The 20888-nt window shown below is 38.7% G+C and overlaps 1 protein-coding gene across 7 annotated transcripts in view; it reads left to right on the forward strand.

Moving 5' to 3' along the window:
* LOC127421828 (uncharacterized) overlaps window positions 1–20792 on the forward strand; it is a 28176-nt gene extending 7384 nt beyond the window's left edge. For 2 of the 7 annotated variants that reach the window (XM_051665025.1, XM_051665109.1), the window contains exons 2-7: window positions 3074–6132; window positions 6726–7307; window positions 17654–17691; window positions 17818–17876; window positions 18374–18678; window positions 18986–20792. In XM_051665025.1, the coding sequence (XP_051520985.1) occupies window positions 3295–6132; window positions 6726–7307; window positions 17654–17691; window positions 17818–17876; window positions 18374–18678; window positions 18986–19006 (3843 nt within the window). In that variant the 5' untranslated portion in view covers window positions 3074–3294 and the 3' untranslated portion in view covers window positions 19007–20792. Of the gene's footprint in view, window positions 1–3073; window positions 6133–6725; window positions 7308–7793; window positions 7877–17653; window positions 18679–18985 lie in introns of those variants that run through there. The other 5 variants (XR_007894134.1, XR_007894137.1, XM_051665188.1 and 2 more) reach the window with 5 other exon arrangements.
* The last annotated feature ends 96 nt before the right edge of the window (window positions 20793–20888 follow it).

Raw genomic sequence — 20888 nt, forward strand, 5'->3', positions numbered from 1 at the left:
GACATGCAGCTTCAACACTCCCAATGACAGCCTCAAGCCATTATGGCGTACCATGCGTGCATTAATTCAGATTTTTAATGCAGCACAGAGGCAAGCATAAATGTTTTTACATGTATTGGTTCTAGGGATGCACCGATCTGATACCTGGATCAGTATTGGCTCCGATGCTGACGTTTTTAGACGGATCGTGTATCGGTTCGAAGAGCCCGATCCAAATCCGATACTGTGTGTTAGTCATGTCTGTGACTGTCAAGCCCAAAAACTGACATAAAAGAACCATAAAAGCACCATTAAAGTAGTCCAATTGACTTGTGTATTTTATTCAAAGCCACTTGAACACATGCAATAGCTTTATGAATCGCAAAAGGCTGTGTTTAATAAGTAAATATACAGTACACAGGTAGTATGCATGCACAGCACGTTAGTGAATGGTGCTGCTCTGTTGACACACAAACAAAATGCGTTTTTTCATATGTGAGTGCTACTCGCGAACAACATCTCAGATGTAGATGCTCTATAGTTCGGTTTACTAATAATATGCATTTAGAACGGCACCGGAGGAGCATTTTGCCAGAATTTGATTAAGAAGCGAATTATAATACTGTAAAGTAACCCACAAACAGACACTTACAGGACTTCCTAAAGCGTTAGGATTGTCAAAATAAAAGCTTGAGGGTTTTAAAGTTAAAGGTGCATGACTGAAATATATTACTGTTATTTAAAATTCTAAAAGTCAATACTACTACTACTACTACTACTACTAATAGTAATAATTTATTTGTTTACAAATTATATCAATATGTTGAATGGGTTCCAAAAAGTAACTGTGTGAATGAAAAGTGGACAGATATCTTTCAACTAAATTGAACAAAAAAGAGATCTGAATCTTTTAAAGTACAGATACAAGTTGAAAACATTTTGCAAAGAAAACTGGCTTCTTTTCTACTGAATTAATTTTGATGCTACATTATCCAGTAGACTAGTTAACATAAAGTTTTTCTTATTAGGCTATATATTTATATTGAAATTATGTGGAGTTAGAGGTTTGTGTTTCTTTACATATTAAAGAGCACACCCAATTAGTTCCACACAATAATGTAAAGATATTCTAATCTGATTATGCAAAAAAACAACAACACTGGTATCGGATCGGTATCGGGTGATACTGAGATTTTAGATATCGGAATCGGATCAGAAGAGGAAAAAGTGGTATTGGTGCATGTGATTCACTGTATCTGCAGCTTGTTGATTATCATGCACAGCAACATGAAAATGGCAAAGTTTAAAAGTGCTGTAAGCGATGTTTGCCATTCTGGAGCTTCTGCCAGTCTTTGCTACTGAATTAAACACTCCCCTCTATACAAAACCCTGTCCTCCAAAGACTTAATTGTACCGTTGTTGTCAGATATGGAGCAGGAGCAGTGTTCTCGTTCTCGTAACAAACTAACAATTATATCTATAAAGCTGAATATGGCATTTGACTTAAATGATCTGCTTCAACTACGCTCTCAGCTTCCTGTTTCCTATATGTAGGCTAGCCTGTTAATGTGCAGTATGATTGACAGGCAGAAATGGCCTCAAAGAATCAAACCATGGCCCACTGTCACTTTTTAGTTTGCCATTTACAGAGATTAACGCCATCACAGAGACAGGTGTGTTATTTCGTGATACATACCTACCTCCTATGTGTCAGGTAACAGGGACATGTTCTGTGTGCCATTTCATAAAAAAAATAGCACCTTTAAGGTGGCTCTGATTTTATTTACAAACTAAATCAGCATAAAAGATGCCTCTGATACTAGGGGGTGAGACAGGTCAGAGCTGGCAGCTTTGACAAAGCATTGCATCTTTACACAGAGTTTGAAGGGGACACAGAGCTGCCCCCTGCAGTATTAAGATGTCTTTACTTTGTCTTAAATGTGGCACAAAATTCCCTGTTGCAAAACTCCAAATGTCTCGGTGATTAAAGTAGTTTAAAACTAAATTAAACAGCCAGGGCATTCTAAACAGCACCGACAAAGATAACAAGAGAAAACACTGTGCCATGCACCGACATAAATTATACGGCTTTTCAGTCCATCACAAACCTTACAGAAATTACCACATATTTACTAAAGTAACACTAACTGTATTTTTTATATATATATATATATATATATATATATAGTATTTTGGCAGAAATAGTTTTAAAAATGTTTTTAGACTTTTTTTTTTTCAGTACAAAAATTTTCTTGTTTTTATATAGAAACCATAGTTACTGACTGTGGTAGTAAGGAGTCATGCTTGGTTTTACCTGTGGTTACCATGGTCTTACTACAAAAAACATTGTTTGAACTATGGATACTATGGAAGAACTATGGCAAATTTTCATAATTATTGTAGACCAATCTATCAGTTTTTCTTGTGTGTAAAAACTGTTCTCTTTTAATGCTCTCTGATTGTGGGAAAATGTAACTGGTTTTGTTCGCCTCAAAGAAATTCCAAGAGATGAAGGTACTTTAATCAGTAGGAGCCTGATGAAAGGAATCTGTAAAGGAGACCAAGCTTAGTTGCACTGTCATAATATTGTAATTTAGCCCTAAACAAATTAGGTGTTAATTTTTCAGTTGTTATTGTTGTTGTTAAGATCATAATTCACATCTGAATCCCAACTTCAAAATCGATGCTTTACTGTCAAATGTACATTTCAATTCACAAAATATCCAGTATTATTGGTTATCGCAAGAGTGCTACCAGATCAGATGCCGGTGCCACATTTTCAGATGGCTTTTTGAGGGCACACAAACCGCTGATGTTGCCCTGGGCTGAAATTGAGTTCGCCACCACTGCTTTACTACATGTGTTTATCCATCTATATTGTATAGTAACATTAATCTCTCTACATTTGGGCTTTTCAGACTATAATTTTACCTAAAGCTTTAACACTATTGCTTAAAATGCATTATAGTGTTAAAGGTTTAGGTAAAATTATAGTTTTGGTATTTCCTTTCAAGAAATTAAAATCTAGTTTAAGATTAATTTTTGTAATACTTTTTCATTAAAATTACTTATATATGCTTTGTTTTATCTACAGGTCACCTACTCTTGTTTTTTCCCCATAAAAATGTCAAGTAGGGATCAAGCACCCCATGCAAAAGCAATCTAAATAGCAAGACCATGAGAGAGATTTGCAATTAAATTAAGATGTGACCTCACTGAAATCCTGTGCAAGGCAGGTTTTGCCATGTCTAAGAACACTGCATCCAGCAGCTGATGTTAATCAACCATTAAAGATGGTGTAATCAAACAGCAATCATGTCTAACAAAGCTTCCACTAAACGGCATTATCAGTCAGCAGCAGAGTTTGATGATGTCACTCTTGCCAAAAAAAGGGAGTATTGGAGGACCAAGAAAAGAGAGCAAAGAGCGAGAAAGTCATTGGCCAAGAAGAGGATCAGAAATGAAAATCTGGGGACATGTAAACATGCAGTTAGTATGTCCACTGTTAGTTATGAACACTCCTCACTGATACCTAAAGTGGCAAGTGATCGTCCAGTGAATAATAGTGATGTTTCATGCAAACTGGAAGATGTTGATACTCCTATAAACTCCTCCAGCTTAAGTCTATTAGTATCTGAGAGTAATATTAATACATTGCCATACCAGAAAGAAAGATGGTTACAGAGGCCTAAACTCAGCAATGTCTTACCTCAGTTCCAAGAAACAAGCACAAAGTCCCAGAAGGGTGTAACGGGCAATAATAAAGTAGTAAGGTCTTCAGTTACGGGGTCATCAAACACAGATGCTACAATGGTTGAACACAGTGAGTCTCTCTGCCAAACAGGCTATTCAGGGCCTACTGCATTTATTGAGTTGTATCCAAACAGCACATTAACTCAAAAAACAAGAACGTCTCCCCTTAATGGCAACAATTTAGAAATGTCTCGGCAAAGCCTTGTATCCATGGTGTTACCTGAACACAACAATCAAAATAAGTCTCAGATTAAAAAATGTTTACCACTCAGACTCTTGACCACTGCAGATTATACAGTTTACAAAGACCAGAGTTACCTTGGCAGCAAAAGTCCCATCACAAAGAAAAACACCTGTGCCTTTGAGTCAGAGCAGAACACCACTGGAGCTAGAACCACTGGAACGCCAAAGACCGAAGAAGAGATGGCTGCTAAGCGTAGAGAAAAATGGCGCATCAAAAAGCGAGAGCAGAGAGCAAAGCATGCTGTAACACTGGCCATGGACAGAGAAGGGAGACTTGGACAACCTTCCTGTATTGGGACAGTACAGGCTTCATCTCTTGTTAACAGTAAGGCCTTGAGAAGAATCAACCACAACTCTGCAAAACCTGTATCCATCAATCAGCACTCATTGGGATTAAAAGTTCTGGGATCTCAGGCATCATTTGCAATTAACTCAAAACGATATAATGTTCAGGGCACCAAACCATCTTTATCCTCCTTTTCACAGCAGTCCTCAAGTGCTAACCATACTATTAACAAATCCAGTGTGCATAAACGTACTCCAAGGAGACACCATCAAATGCAGATGTCTCTTCTTGATGCTTCCATAGGTGAGAATCCGGAGGTTAGGCATGCCAAGCAGAAAGAGTACTGGCGAATCAAAAAGCATGAACAGAGAGCAAGGCTCTCTGCAGAGGTGAAAGTCCAATTTAAGGATCAAGATGTACTTAAGCGTCACGTTAAACTATACCAAAACACTGAAATATGCGGGGATCAAGCAGGCTGCCAGAAAGCTGACCGATCAACAGAAAAAGCACTGACAAGTGCTTCTGAGATCATTGGTGGTTTTATCAAAGAAGAAGACACAGTAACAGTCTCCATTTCAAAGACTACTCCCAAGGCTTCTCTAGCTGCAAGTCATGGTGATTCAAATGTGAAATGCATCGGAGAGTTAAAAGTTCAGGTTCAGGTTAGTTCGCCCCTATATCCAGATGCTCCATCAGTCACAAAGTCACCAAAGTTAGTTGCTGTCTGGAAAAAGGCTGCTTCATGCAGCATTTCTAGTAATTTCATAAATGCTCACAAAAAGTCTATTAAGCACAAATTTTCAAGCACCTCTCAGGGTAAGTCTAAGTTAGCCAAAGGTGCAGTGATGGGCAGTATGACATTGACCATCCAGTCTGGCAGCCTAACAGAAGAGGAGCGGGTAGCCCGAATGAGGGAGTACTGGAGAATAAAGAAACGAGAGCAGAGAGCTAATCGGGTTGCTCGGCTCACGAATGGTCTGCTTAAGTCAAAGGTTTCAGTGTTAAAACAGAGAAAGTCAAACCAGAAGTCAACCAAAGGTTACCATTTAATTTTGCCTCCACACAGTATTTCTTCATCTGTTGATACAAGAATTTGTGACTCCTCAGCCAGTGCCCCATTTCTTACTGCCACAAGAAAACAAGAACATATCTATCCCTCTATACAGACTGTATTTTCTATCCCAGAAATTACTCCATGTATTATTGCTACAAACAACAAACCTTCACCCTGTTCACCCTCAGAGTCACGCATTGAGCCTCCAGCAGTTGCCGACCAAAATGCTTTTACTCTTCAGGCTGTGTCCTCCATGAAAAAGCTCTTGGAGGAATCTATTAGCACTGTGGAAGACAGTAATGCCACAATTGTGCATGTTAAGTGTGAAAATGAACCTCTTCCTTGTAAAACTGAAGATGACCTTACTTCTGAAGATACTGAGACAAATGTACAGTCAAATGTTACCATACAACCGAACGTCTTATTGGAGTGTGACGTCTCAACAGATACAATCCTTGAAAAAGACATCAAATTGAGTCCATCGATTTACCACTCACCCTCAAAGGCATTATCTTCTGAAGACACCAGCCAGTATAACTCTCATAATTTAAGTCAAGGGGCTGTAGATCTAACTCATGCCCTTTCTCTAGTGGAAAGGCAACATATGTGCAGAGACACCCAGAAACATAGTGATGAAAGAAGAGGTCCTGATCAGTGCTGCCCTTCACAGTCCATGGAAGAGCAACAGCTCGATGAAAACAAAGAGCTTCAACGAAAGAGAGAATATTGGCGTTTAATGAAGAGACAACAGAGGGCCAGAAAAGCCAATAGAAGACAGGGCAGCAAAGATGCGGTTCTTCACAGTATGGCTTCACAGGTTAGTGTCATATTTCTAGGGCATTTATCAAAGGGGAGATTCTGGGCCAAGTGGGCCAAATGCTGGTTGTTGCTGGTTGATGGGCAGTGGGGTGAATAATGAGAGGGTTTCAGGTTAGTTTGTTGATTTAAAGCTTTACCATAACTTGTTCAGAATTGTTAGGAAGCAGGTTATCCATAGAGTGGGGGGTTTCCTTCAGTCCTGCAGGTTGTTAGCTGAAAATTATTGTCTTCAAAAACTTGCTGAAATATAGGATTGCCAAACAAAGTAGTATTTTGACTAGCTCTACTCAACACGTGACCCATGGCCCTCGAGCCATGATTTTGGGGCCTGCGTTGTTGTCAATATAAAAAAATAAAAATAAAAATTAGCATACACAGTCTACTTGCCTCATTAATATAAAATTATTTCTATGGCAATCGAGGCAATAGGGATCTTGCTTTGCGCCCCCCTGAGCTTTCTAAAGTTGAGTAGCCCTATCTTAGATTCGGAACAAATCTTTGCTTTTAAAAACATGTGCAGAGTGCAACTTTTACAATGGTGAAAACAATAATTAGTGAAAAAAAATTCTAACTGCATTTTAAATTCTTTAGCCAGAACAGGTGAAAGGTGGCAGAAGTCAAATTCAGTATTCACCTTCTGCTGCATCACAAAGCTCCACATGCCACACTATCGTCTCCAATAATCATGATGTTAATACTGCTGTCACTGCACCTCTTAATCCTATCCTGGTGAGTCCTAACATCACTAACCAACATCCTTCAAAGGAACAAAGGCTGCTGCCAGTAAAAGACCCACAAGATCAGGCATCACAGGCTCATCAGGAAAAACCATGGCAGACCCAGTTTTCACACACTTCGAGCCAAACTGTCATGCAAGATATGTCCCAGGACACTGCCACATTCAGACAGATTCTCATGCAGAAGAAAACAAAAAGGTGCACAAAGCCTGCAGGTCCAAAAACACAGCTAACAGATCCATTCTTTGGTGAATCAAAAACTAAGAGAAGCCACATCATGGCAACACCAAATGCACAAGAAGAGTCCGAGGAAGTTATACGTAGAAGACGCATGCACTGGAGGATAAAAAAACAGGAGCAGAGAGCAAGAAATGCAGCACATGATAGAAAGTTTCACCAGAGAGTGGTCAACGACTGGGGTCCCATTCCTCCACAGGTAAGGAAAATTAGAGCATGTGTAGATGCGCAGTGCAGTGTTTCTCAACCAGGGGGCCTCTAAATTATTTAAAATGGGCCATATTGAAATATTCAGACTTCCATCCCACTACTACGAGTTTCATTCCACACCTGCCCTCAGTCATGGTATGTTACTCCAGATATGTACACATCAGGGGCTAGAGATGCCTAGGAGTCAAAAAGGTTGAGAACCACTGGCATAGTGCACAACATTTTAGATTTTACAATTTTTTTTTTTTTAACATATATATATGTGTGTGTGTGTGTGTATATACACAACATTTTAGATTTTACTATTTTTTTTTAATATATATATAATATATATTTCATTATAGCCAAAACAATTAGTCGAGCAACGTTGATGATAAAAAATTGTCTACAAAAATGTTTCATTGTCGAATAGTCGTTTGATCTCATTTAACGTAACGTGATCACATTAAATTCTATTGATGACACGCGAGAGCAGCACTGCAGTTCGCGCCTGAATGAGGAGAGGAAGAAAACACAGCTCGCAGTCCAGATGCAGTCCAGACGCAGACACAGCTTCAGGTGATGTTGATCAAAAAGTATGATAATGCAAAAATACAAAATAAGTAAATACAGAAACGCTCTCGTTGTGGAATAAGTGGAGCTGGAGCTGCTGCTCCACTGAAGCAAAACTTGCATTTCGAGCGTCTTTAAAGCAAACACCGTGGCATTACATCTTAAATGCAGTAATATTGAGCTTTATTAAAGTTCAAATAACACGGAAGCAGATCATATAAATAACTACAAACTCCAAAACTGGCATTTCTTGTACGGTCAGCACCTCTTCTATGAGTTGCGCGAATGTCCTGATCTAATGGGGAAGAGATTGAAACTGCACCCGGCTGATGCACACTCTGTCACTCATCCCTCAAGAATGCACACTTAATGCAGCTAGATTATAACGTGATGGCTTGTGATTTATTGAATCATAATATATGTCACTGTGCATTTCGTATCATGAAGAAAATTGGCAATGCGCAGATTTATTAATAAGAGAGAGTTTGTTTTTTTGAGAGTTAAAGATGGATTGAAGTGAACAGAAAAGTGAGAGAGTGTAGTCTTCGCCCCATTATGCAACAAAAATACGTTTTTGGTTTGTTTTTGTTTTGGCTTGTTTTGCAATATAAATATCTAAAACTCCTTTAAAATGACGTACAATTACTTTAGCAGCTATACTGCAGAGGAAAAAAATTTTTATCTGAGAATGTTGAATATAATATTAAAAATATAAATATTTTAAAATATCTAAAAATTCTTTAAAAAAAAAAAATGCATTCACCTGAGAAGCAGCATATAAGATATTTAGACTTTTAGAGAATAGATCTTTAATATAAGTATATTTTGTCTTTACTGCACTCGCAAAAGTATAACCAAGTGAATACACTTATGTACAAAATACACTTGTATTTAAGATACATTCTCTTAAAGCAAGTCTAAATATCTTAAATGTTGCTTCTCAAGTAAATGTATCTCATTTTAAATGGAAAACAAGACAAAAACACTTCATAACAATAGGACTTTTTTTTTGCAGTGAATTTCTTTACTGAATTAAACTTAAAAATGTTTTCCCTTTAATTCAGTGAATGTCATTTAGAGATATTTTTAAAAGATGATTTTGTCCTGTTTATTGTTAGTAAGCACATTTAATACAACCTTTTAAGTTGGGGCACAAGCTGAATAATTAAGAGCTAATGATTAATCGTTGCAATAATTGCCGAATAGTCGAATAATCATTCTAATAATCGTTTGATTAGCCGATTATCAAAATAATCATTAGTTGCAGCCATAATATTCATAATTGAATACATAAAATGTCTATGGCAGGGGCAGGCAATCTTCTTGATGTGAAGTTTTTAATTTGTATTGATATTTACTAGGACTGGTTATTGATACAGATTTCCTGATTAGATTCTGATTTGCAAGCTCTTGATTTGGTTGATTATGATTCAGCTTGATTATATTTTGATTAATTTGGGTATATTTCACTTATAATGTCATTTATAATGTCAATTTTGCTTCCATATGAAAGCAATTTAATGATTCTCAATACCAGTTTCGATACCACAACAAAATATTAATTTGATAATTTTTTTATTTATATTAACTTTATATCCCCCCCCCCCCCTTTTTATCCCTTTCCCATAAGATTGCAATTTGGCACATTTCTGTTCCAGTGTTCTGATTGGCTGTTCACATCAGAGGTGGCACACACAGTGTGGCTCAACCTTCTCAGTGTGAAAATTATTTGCATAGTCTAAAGTTCACAGTTAGAACAGTAGGTCTCATTTACTAACCATGCATACGCATCTATCTGTGTGTGAAATCTGTGTATGAACTTTTTCACACAGAAATCGTCTTCTAAAACTTATTTAGAATAAAAAAAAAAAATTAAGACCAAATGTATGCAAAAAGGAAATTCTTATAATAAGGAAAATTACTGCCATTGGTGCAATTCAAGCTTGAAGTACCACCTGTTGGCAGTAAGCGAAACTCCAGCTGTATAGGTAACGCGCAGCTGTATAGAGAACAGACTAAACTCCGGCTTGCTTGACACTATCGACGGAACCAGATGAGATATGCATTCTTGCATTCAAAAACAGCTGGATGGAGCGCAATAATGAATGCAGGTATCTCGAATCGTATTTTTCTGTTTCTATCTACATTTTTAACTTAAAAAAAACCCAAAGTGGGATGCTCCGACTCAGGTGTACAGATTGATGAATTCAAATAAAATGGATTGCTGTGGACTGTAGGCCAATGATAAGATATGTTCAATAATATGGAAATAAACAATATATTGTCTTCTAAAGCCACTTTTTATATCGTCTTATCAATGCTTTGCTCGCCTGCCACAATAATTTATTTTTTTTAAATATAAATTAGATTTGTAATTATTTATACAATATCACATGAGTAAGAGGGATGTGATTCAGCTGTAGGACCAAGGACGTGTGTGTGTGTGTGTGTGTGAGACAGCGAGCGAGCGAGAGAGAGAGAGAGAGAGTGTGTGACGTCCTCTGCCTACATAATGCAGGCATACAAATGGAAATCACTTCACTGCACACAAGGAGCTCTAAACTACGATTGCACACTAGCAGCCACATGTGTTGTACAGTGAGTTCGGCTGTAACTGCGGAAACTGAAACAGGAGCAGGAGAGAGATGCGCCCTTTCAGCATGAGAGATTGATTCTCTCTTTGAAGCTTGAGAGTGATCTGCTCTGACTGCGCGTGAGAAAATTAAAGTTTACAGGGGTTTAAAGCTGAAGTATGTAATTTCTGCACCACCAAACAGAACTGCAAAAATAAACTTTGTTTTCAAAACAGCTTGCAGAATATGCCCCCCTTATATTATACTGAATTATACTGCAAGGTATTAACAGTGCAAGAAATAAACAGAAGAAGAAACATCTTGATAATCTGCAAATAGAAGGAGATATTAGATATGGATTCAATTAATCCAGTGTGTTGGGCATTTCTCCGCTTGAGCTGCGTGAGTTGAACTTGCTAACACCGGCCAAATGAACCGCTTTAAAACAAGTTAAATACCTCATTCAAATGCATCCTATTTATACATGAGATTCATCAATATATCCACAAAATTTATTGAAAGACATACATCTGCACAGTGAAGCGAATGAACAGGTGAACTTGAACTAAATAATCGTAATTTGCGTTGCGTAACTTGAGTTGTAAATACACTTTTTCCATAAGAAACATGCTACATGCAGTGTAATTTCCTTTCACAGAAAATGTATAAGTCTCTAAAGCATGAAGAATTCAGAGTACAGGCTAACTTCTAAATGTAGCTAACACCTCAGTCTATTGATTATTATTTCAGGAGCTGGGGTTTTAGGGTTATGTACATTTATACTGTATGTTTGATACATTTTTACATTCGAAAATGTTTATACATTTTTTCTAAATATTTGAATGAAGTTTGGTCTGTTACAGTTTGACACTTTTTTGTAAATTTTGCACGTCATCATAAAGTAAAAGATAGTTAACTAAAATTGTCATTTTTGTAAAACTGACTAAAATTAATGAATATAACATTCCGACTATATAACAACTATTTTTAAAGGACATTTTTGTCAAAAGACTAAAACTGTGACTAAAATGAAAAACAAAATTAACACGGCAGTTGATAAAGCAAGTGAAACTCTAGGCCTAATAACAGTGTGACAAGGAGGAGGGTGTGGCTGGACCGTGATGGTGCACGGCCGGCGCTGAATCTGCTGATCAGCAGGAGAGCGAGATAAAGGGGAGCCGGAGATGCCAGTTTGAGAGAGAGAGACGCACGTGGCCGCGCTGCATGTGTGTCTGTGTTATTTTATGTTTTATGTTGGTTTAAGTTCATTTATATCATTAAACCTTTATGTTGACTCTTCAGCCGGTTCCGGCCTCCTCCTTGCCCGACCCTGAACTGACCTACACACTGTAAACTAAAAACATAAAACGAGCAATAATGGGGATAAAATATAATTTATTAAACATGAAAATAATATGTACAAGAAGTCAATTTGAGAAGTCATACATATTAGTAAACATGCACAGTAACATCCACAGACAACGGATCGCGATTGGTAAACACACGAGTAATGTTCGATTCATAAAAGCATTACCCCTACCAAACAACATACTGTATCCAATTCCAAGCATTATATCAGGTAAACAACTTTGCCAAACGGATAACAGAAACATCCATCCAAACTGCAGCGATGCCATCCTGAACTGTGTGACTGACTGAACTGGACAGCGTCCTCAGCCAGAACACGTGACAGCCGGCACTTCTTTCCACCTGTTTACCCAGGGCCCTATTAAGATACCGCAAGGCCCTGAGGGCTCACCGTTCCGCCACTTCTCATTTTTGTCCACCAGGTTCTCTGATGGCTTAGAAAAGTAAAACCATACATCTCCTTAATAAGCTTCATGATTTCAGGTATCATGTCTGCAGCACAAACGGCATGGGATGAGTAAAGTCGGTTGCACACTGGACGAGAAGCGCCATGTTGCGGCTAGGTCACGGCACAGGTATCATATGCGGGGCTCGTCAATGCAGTTCAGGTTGCAGACAGTACACACAAGTTACCATGGTTTTTCCCTTGTTCAAGAATGAAGAACGCTAAAATAAATAATCTATGTCCTTTGCTAATGATTTGGGTTGAATTTAATGGAAAATATGCGAGTTGCACTCTATGATGTGGCAGAAATTTGAGCAGCCTCCAGAGTCGTAGCTGGGCACTGCCGACAGACGCCAAGTGGTGGCGACGGTGTGCGTACCTTCATGTCATCCGCCAGATGCGTCTGGTGTGCTACCCCCTTAACACCTTAAAGTTTTTTGGTGGAAGAAGATGAAGCAGAATAATAAACAAGAATAAGCACTTTTATAAGTACAATAAAAAATTATAATAATTGCACAAGCAAGTGCTACTACATAAAAGGCACTACAAAATAGAGCTCACAGTAAGAACCGTATGTAACATTATTGAAAAACCCTGTAATAATTGCACAGCACATTCTTTGTTTCCTGGGGAGCCCCAGCCATATGCTGGTACCAGAATATTTGGAAACAGATTGGTGGGCTCTTTTGACTTGGGGCAGTGTTCAGAGCTATCATGTGGGGCCCCAGGGATATCTAGGCATCAGAATAGCACAGAGATGTGGGGGAGGTCTCTTTTAACTTGGGCCCCAACCATACCTCAGCACCAGATTAATTTTTGTTATTAACAATTTTATTGATTCCATATAACAAATAATAAAAAAAAACAACAGAATATTTGGAGTCACATTATATAAATTTACAACCCTTCCCCCTGAACATTAACCCCCACACCCAACACAAACAGACAACCCAGTGGTCAAATGCCAATTGACAATGACATACAAGCAGACAATAAAACAGTAGAAAATATTTAGAAATATATAAATTATACGTTCAAAAACAAAAAGGTTACAACACACACATTTAAAACAACAAGTCTCCCTCCACTGCCCCTACCCGAGAGCCTTCTAAATAGGCTAAATAGCTGCCCCATTTCTTGTTGAAGAGATCTGTGTTGCCTAGCCTTCTATGTGACAAATCTTCAAATGTTGCTACCCTGCCCATCTCCGCGTACCACTCACGAAATGAGGGCGCTCCAGCCAACTTCCATCCCCTAAGGATGACCTGACTGCCAATCATAACACCGGCCAGGACCCAATTCTTCATGTACGTATCCCCTACATCAATGACCGCCCCATCGCCTAAAATACAGAGTCTGGGGCAAAATGAGATTTGAGAACCCAATATGTCACACATAAAACTCTGAACCCTCAACCAAAATTCTTGTATCTTAACACACCACCAAAAAACATGGGTTGTGTCCCCATCTTCTGATTGGCATTGCCAGCAGGTGGGTGTGTCTTTAAGACCAAGCCTATACAATCTAGAGGGGGTCCAATAGAAATTATGTACTACAGTGTATTTAAGATTTTACACTGATGCCTCATGGCCTTTTCCAAATGCGGTAATCACCACTTCCAGAGTATCTGCCGCTTTAGGGGGGTGTATGCTACTCCCAAGAATAGTACAAAGCAGGTGGCGCAGCTATAAATACATAAAGAATCCCAAAATATTGAACTATATTTTCAAAGGATCTCAACACTCCACTCTCATATAGGTCACCGAGCGTATTAACCTCCCTCTCAATCCACTCTGTCCAGCAGAAAGGGGACATATTAATACATAATTTTGGGTTCAGCCATATACTCAAGGCAACATTTTAAATAAATGTCCGATTTAAATACTCTGGATACTTTTGTCCATACCGAGTGCAAATGCGAGATAACGGGGTGTAACTTCTCCAGTTAGTTTAATAGGCTTTGCAATGGTGAAATAGGGGCAAGAAATTCCTGTTCACTACAAAACCAGGGAGGGGCTCTCTCAGGTGGAAGTGACCAATGAGCCAAAAGTCTGAGACCAAATGCATAATAATAAAACAAAATCTTGTGTAGGCCTAACCCACCTTTGTCAATCGGCCTATGCAGCTTATTGAAATGTAATCTGGGACGCTTACCATTCCAAATTAAGGATTTTGCTATGCTATCAAATTGCTTGAAATAAGAGAGGGGGACATCTACAGGGAGAGATTGTTGCAGGTAGTTGAATTTTGGAATACAATTCATTTTAATAACATTAACTTTCCCAATCATAAATAAATGTAATGAAGCCCACCTGCCCACATCACTCAATTTTTTTATTAAGGGGTCAAAATTAACTAACTAAATCACACAAATTTGCTGGGAATAAAATGCCCAAATACTTAATGCCCTGTTTGGGCCACTGGAAGTCACCCGGCTGAAAAGCCATTACTGGGCAGTACGCTGTCAGAGCCAAAGCTTCGGATTTAGACCAACTGACTCTGTATCCTGAGAACTTAGAAAAGGAATGAATAATTCTGTGGAGGCAAGGCATAGATCTAGTAGGGTCGGAGGACAAGTAAATAAATATTATCTGCGTAAAGCAAAAGCTTATGTGCCATACCTCCCGCCACCACCCCTGGAAGATCATTTTCCTTTCTTATCGCGGCTGCTAATGGTTCTAGGGCAAGACAGAACAATAATGGTGAAAGCGGGCAACCCTGCCGGGTGCCCCTGTCCAGAGTAAAATAATCTGAAATTAATCCATTTGTTTGTACCGCCGCTACCGTGTGTCTATAAAGTAACTTTATCCATCCAATAAAAGTATTCCCGACCCCGTATATTTCCAAAATCTTAAAAAAAATAATCCCATTCTACCATATCAAACGCTTTTTCGGTGTCAAGTGAGATGGCAGTGTCTGGAGTCTGATCATTCACCATGTGATCATTCACATGATATTGATGAGATGCCTGATGTTATCAGAAGTGCTGCGGCTCCGAATAAACCCCACCTGATCTATAAGAGAGGTCATAATCGGTTAGCCAAAATTTGTGACATATGTTTACATCTAGCTGGATCAGGGAAATTGGACGGTAACTCGTACACTCGCTTGAATCTTTGTCCTTTTTAAGAATCAGACTAATCCGGGCTTGTGTCATGGTTGGTGAAAGCTTTCCATTCTTTAATGATTCCATATAAACTTCTAGCAAAAGTGGAGCCAGTTCTGTAGCATAAGATCTAAAAAAAAAATTCCGCGGCAAATCCATCTTGCCTACAGGTAAGGCCTTAATTACCTTGCCAAGCTCCTCCAAAGTTATCTCAGAATCAAGAGAATTTTTTTGCTCAGTCGTCAGTTTAGGGAGATCCACAATGTTTCTAATATCTTCATCAGTAGATGAAGATGTGGAACTATAGAGATCAAGATAGAATTCTTTAAAAGCATTATTAATATCAATGGCCGAGGTAAATATTTCACAACCAGCAGATTTCACTGAGGGAATAATAGAAAAAGACTCTCTCTGCTTTATATATCTCACCGGTTTATGACATAAAAAGTATTAAAACTAGCAAAGTGCGCAGAGCTCGCCGTTCACACGTCCGACCCTCGCATGGCGCCACTCAGCCAAACATTAACATAGAAACATTGGTGTGGGGGGGGTCTTTTGAATTGGGGCAGTGTGCAGAGGCCCTTGTGGGGCCCCAGGGATATTTAGGCACCATAATATCATAGAGACATTATGGGGAAGGGGATCTTTTGACATGTGGGTCCCAGGGATATATTAGCACCAGAATATCAAATTAACATGGGGGAGGGCTCTTTTGACTTGGAGCACTGTTCACAGGCCCCAAAGGTAGCCCCAGGGATATCTAGGCACCAGAATATTATAGAGATGTGGGGGAGTGCTTTTTTAACTTGGGGCCCCAACCATACCTCAGCACCAGAGTAACATAGAAAAATGGGTGTGGGGCAGTGTTCACAGGCTCCATTGGGAACCCCAGACCTAGTCTCTATAGCAGCTTCAGTTGGCTAAGAACTGCCTAGTTAGACAGGAAGAGGCTGTCTGTCTGACATGTAAAGTGACCAATCACGGTTTGTTTTGTTCAACGTCACAGGAAGGGGCAGATAAATCTAACAATGATTCAGCTACAATAACAATCTGGTGTGCAACCATACATTTGGCCTGCAAGTTCATTAAAGACTGGCATGAGAGATCATTCAAAAACACTTTCATTAAAAAAAATTATAGAAAAGTAATTTTTTTTTCATTGAGCTATCCATGATGCAAACAACTTGTGCCCACTTAGCAAATTTGGGATTAAATGGGTCAATGAAAAGAAAGCTTTGAAGACAACCACCCCGGTAATAGAACTATGAAAACGATATCTTACCATTGCTCAATGCTGTGCACTTCGTCAACTGCCATTCCTATAAATCGCTCATGGTAGACTTCTGTTTGGAGCATGTCTCTCCACTTTTTTGGGTGATCCGAATGCAGGCTGAATAGTCCGCCGGCTGCAATGTTATTGTTGGTATTATTATCTTTATGTGTGTTAGCTGCAGATATTCCCTTGTCTGTAAAGTACTTCACCTGATTTTCCCTTATTGATATGAAAGGACACACAACTAACAAAATAGGATTACTTGGGAATCCAACCATGTTTTGGAAAATGGTAGACTAAGCTTGGAAAATAACACTTTTCCCATATCCCATTCGTAAACGTGAAAAAATATCCCATTTACGTTCCACTAAGTGCCTCAAACAAAACTCATGAATGTCTTAAAGTTTTGATGTTGTGAATTTCGCAAACTTTTAAAAATGCAGTAACTAGTTGCTCCTCTGAAGCACTCATTGTTGCAGTGTTGGAACTTATAAACATACTTTGTTTCTTGACTGATAAAGACCAATGCACACTGGGTTTGTGGAAATCCTGAGTTGATAGAGAAAGCGGTTTTCAATTCTGTGTACTATGTGCATCAGTGCACGGACTGTGGGCAGTCCGTGGGCATGCCACCTGAGGCTGAGACTGCCCCAGACCTATCTCTGCATCATGGGGGTGGGCTCTTTTAAATTAGGGCAGTGCACAGAGGCCCTGTCTGTGGCCCCTTTGGCCCCTGGGAACCTCAGTCATATTTATACACTAGAATATGATAGAGATATGGGAAATCATGAAGAATTTGTTAGGCCAACTTCAGAAGTAGCATAGTGATCAGCCAATAAGATGGATTGGAGCTGCTGGATTCGATAGGTTCTTGGATTTCACAAACTCTAGCCATTTTAACTTCTGACTGCATAATAGAGTTAAAGATTTGTTGTTATGCATTGGCTACACTTGCTGTTAGGACATTGAGTAATTCAACTTATGTAATGCTTATACTGTAATTTTTGAATCTCTATAGGGTCACAACAACACCAGCTTCTGCTTAGAAGTTCTGAGGTAAGTACTAGGATATATAAAAAATAAAAACTAGGATAGTGATTGTTTATATTAAGAAATTGGCTTAAATGTCCCATGTCTTATTTAAGTGTCAAAATAAATGTTACTAGTTCATTTTCTAAACAGCATAAAATCAGAGGACCACCTAGGCTATATAGCAGAGCCATGTCAAACTGGACTCAAAGGTACAGTAGATCAATTAATTTTCTAAGACATACCATTTCAATGTGCCATACAATTTACAGTTTATTTATTCCAGATTAAATTAAGTCATTGAGCGAGTGTACATGCATGTTCTGACAACATTTATGCTCAATAGGCCGACATGTGTGGTCATGTAAATGCCTTAATCAGCGTTCCATTATCGGGATAAGGTAAACATAAACAGTTTAATTGTAAACTGATTGCCACACATAGATTTTTGCCCATTCCCCCATTTTCATTTGGCATCTAAACCCCTTTACCAACACTTTTACCAGTTAGTCCAATGTGCACAAGTGCTGTGTGCATGGGTGTTTGTTTTGATGTCAAAAGCAGAGAATAACCCAATGATTTCAAGTAAACAATTTTCTTGCATTGTCGGATTTCTCGCTGATATTTGGTAGTTATAAGTGTATTGCTGTTCATGTAAACATACTCACTGACTTATATGTTTACTGACATTATTAACATCTATTTGAAGAGGAATCAAGCTTTGCACCCGACAATGATGCCCCTGAGGGACCGTTATCACAGGCAGAGTGGAGAAATGTCTACCTCATGGACTTCGACCCTGTCAACCCACTGTTGGTGTGTATGGTTTGCGGAGAGCAGCAGTACTCCCTCAGTGTGCATGGAGTGAAGGCTCACATCGAAGAGGGACATCCCAATACACTCTCATTGGGAGAGCAGGAGCATCAGGGCATTCTTGATGCCTGGGATAAACAGGTGGCTGTCCGAGAGCACTTCATCTCCAATCAGCTTTGGCAGCAAAGCAGGCTTCCACAGGTAACGGAGAGCTCTGACATATTTGCGCCAACTGGAGAAAGGTGCCCTGCATATTGCCCAGCAGCCTGTTGGGCAATATGTGGGGCACCTTTGTGCCATATACTCACATTTGATGAGTTCAGCCTACTTCTAAAAAATAAATTACTTTTTTGTTTTTTCATATCAGAGTGCCAACTGCCCTAGCAAGATTGAAATGAAGGTTGATAGTACAGACTAAGTGCTTGGACAGAAAGTGGCAGGCTTCAAAGACCAATGTTCTCTCTCTCTCTCTCTCTCTCTCTTGCTCTCCTGTCTCCACCTTTCACAGGATTGGACCAGCCAGGATTGATCTCCACCTGTGATTGGTGTGGCCCAAGAGACAGGAGTATGAAAGAGACCACCACACCTACAGGGGTGTGTTAAGAGTGTTTGTTGAAGTGTGCTGTTGTTTGCTTGCTTGACTGCTTGCTGTGTTGTTCTGACTGTTGAAAATAACATTGTTGTGCTTGTGTTGATATTGTTTGTCTACCTACTTTTGTTTATAATTGTGTAAATATTGTAAATAGCCAGTTCACCTGTGGAAAGCTGTATGGGGTGGGTGCCATTTTCTTTTGTATGTATCCTTTTCCTCCTGTTTTGTGTTAGTCAGGGAGTATGGGTGTTTATTGTATTTTAATTATCTTTTTTTTGTTAGTTTAGTTAGTTGTTTGTCAGGAGTTAGTGTGGGAATTTTGTTGTTTTGGCTTATACTCACCCCTGAAGTTGTTGCTTCCACTGTGGTGTTTGTAACCATTTTTAAAAATACATTTATTTTGTGTTCCAGTTTTATGTTGCAGTCGTAACACTAAAGACCTTTGGAAGTGCTGACACAGAACTGATCTTGTATGAGACCATCCCATTTATTCTACTCAATTAACTGCCATCATAGACTAGAGTTGAACCATGGAATACAACTTTTTTCTTTTCTTTTTTTGGGTGGTCTTGCTTTAGTTAACACTAAGGCAAATGTAGCAGTAGAACATTTGTATTATTTGTTTTCCACAGAAGCCTGCTTTGATCTAAAATATAAAAAATACAAATGGATAAATGTTTCACATTCATCTTTAATTTTTATTTTGTACTTCAGTTTCAGGGGTTTTGTTATAGTCATATATAACAGATTAATATCTTCCTTAGTGATAGGACAATATTGAAAAGTTGATTCATCTCATTTCTTGCTGATGCAATACCTAGTGTTCTTAAACATACTCTTAAAAACTGGTAATATCCAAAACATTTTAGTAGTTGTAAATGGGGTATGGAGCAATGTAAGATCAGTCTATAAAACACACAATTGGAATGTTACTCTATAATCTGAGAATCTTACATTTTTGATTGTTTGTTTTTTCTTCAGTATTTCTGTTTCTGTATGTTGTTATATGAATTGTTTTCTTATGATACATTTTTGTTGCACTGCATATTATATATCATTTTGAGATCTTTTTGTACTTTGTGTTTCATTATTGATTTACTGAACTTTAATTTTCCATAATCTTTAATTTTATTAATCGTAAAGGGTTCACACAAAAATTTAATTGACCTCATTTATTCAACCTCATATAATTCCAAACCCATATGAGTATCTTTCTTCCATGGAACACAAAAGGAGGTGTTACTGTTGGTGACTGACTGCCTCAGTCACCATTCACTTTTATTGTATGGAATAAAGATGCAATTATACTGTATATGAATAGCATTCTGCCGTACATATACTTTTATGTTTCACGAAAGAAAGGAAGTCAAATGGATTTGAAACATGTCGGCGAGTAAACAGAATTTTTATTTACATGCTGCATCTGGAGGTCCTGAGGAACTTTTATGGGCATCTTAGCTTAAACCTTAGGATGGGAGTTAAGATGTGGCAGACAATTTTGTCAATAAGAAACCACCCTCGGACCAGTGAGAAGTCCCTTACAATTTGGAGATGGATGTGGGGACTTACTGCCCCGTAAGGGGTGTCTGGCAGGTATCCGAACAGCTTTATCTGATGGCTGGTGCCATTTGTTTGGATCATGGTCGACTAACAATCAAAATGTGGGCACTTTTCTTCATGGCACTCGGGAGAGGGTCCCTGGTATGCCATCTAGTTCGTTGTTCACTACCCCCACCCCAAATACTAGTGCTTTATTATCTCAAAAGTACTAAGGGACTGCAAACATTTTTCATTTTACAAAACTGCCCACAAAACAAAA

This window comes from Myxocyprinus asiaticus, chromosome 1 (genome assembly GCF_019703515.2).
Source record: "Myxocyprinus asiaticus isolate MX2 ecotype Aquarium Trade chromosome 1, UBuf_Myxa_2, whole genome shotgun sequence".
Lineage (NCBI taxonomy): Eukaryota > Metazoa > Chordata > Actinopteri > Cypriniformes > Catostomidae > Myxocyprinus > Myxocyprinus asiaticus.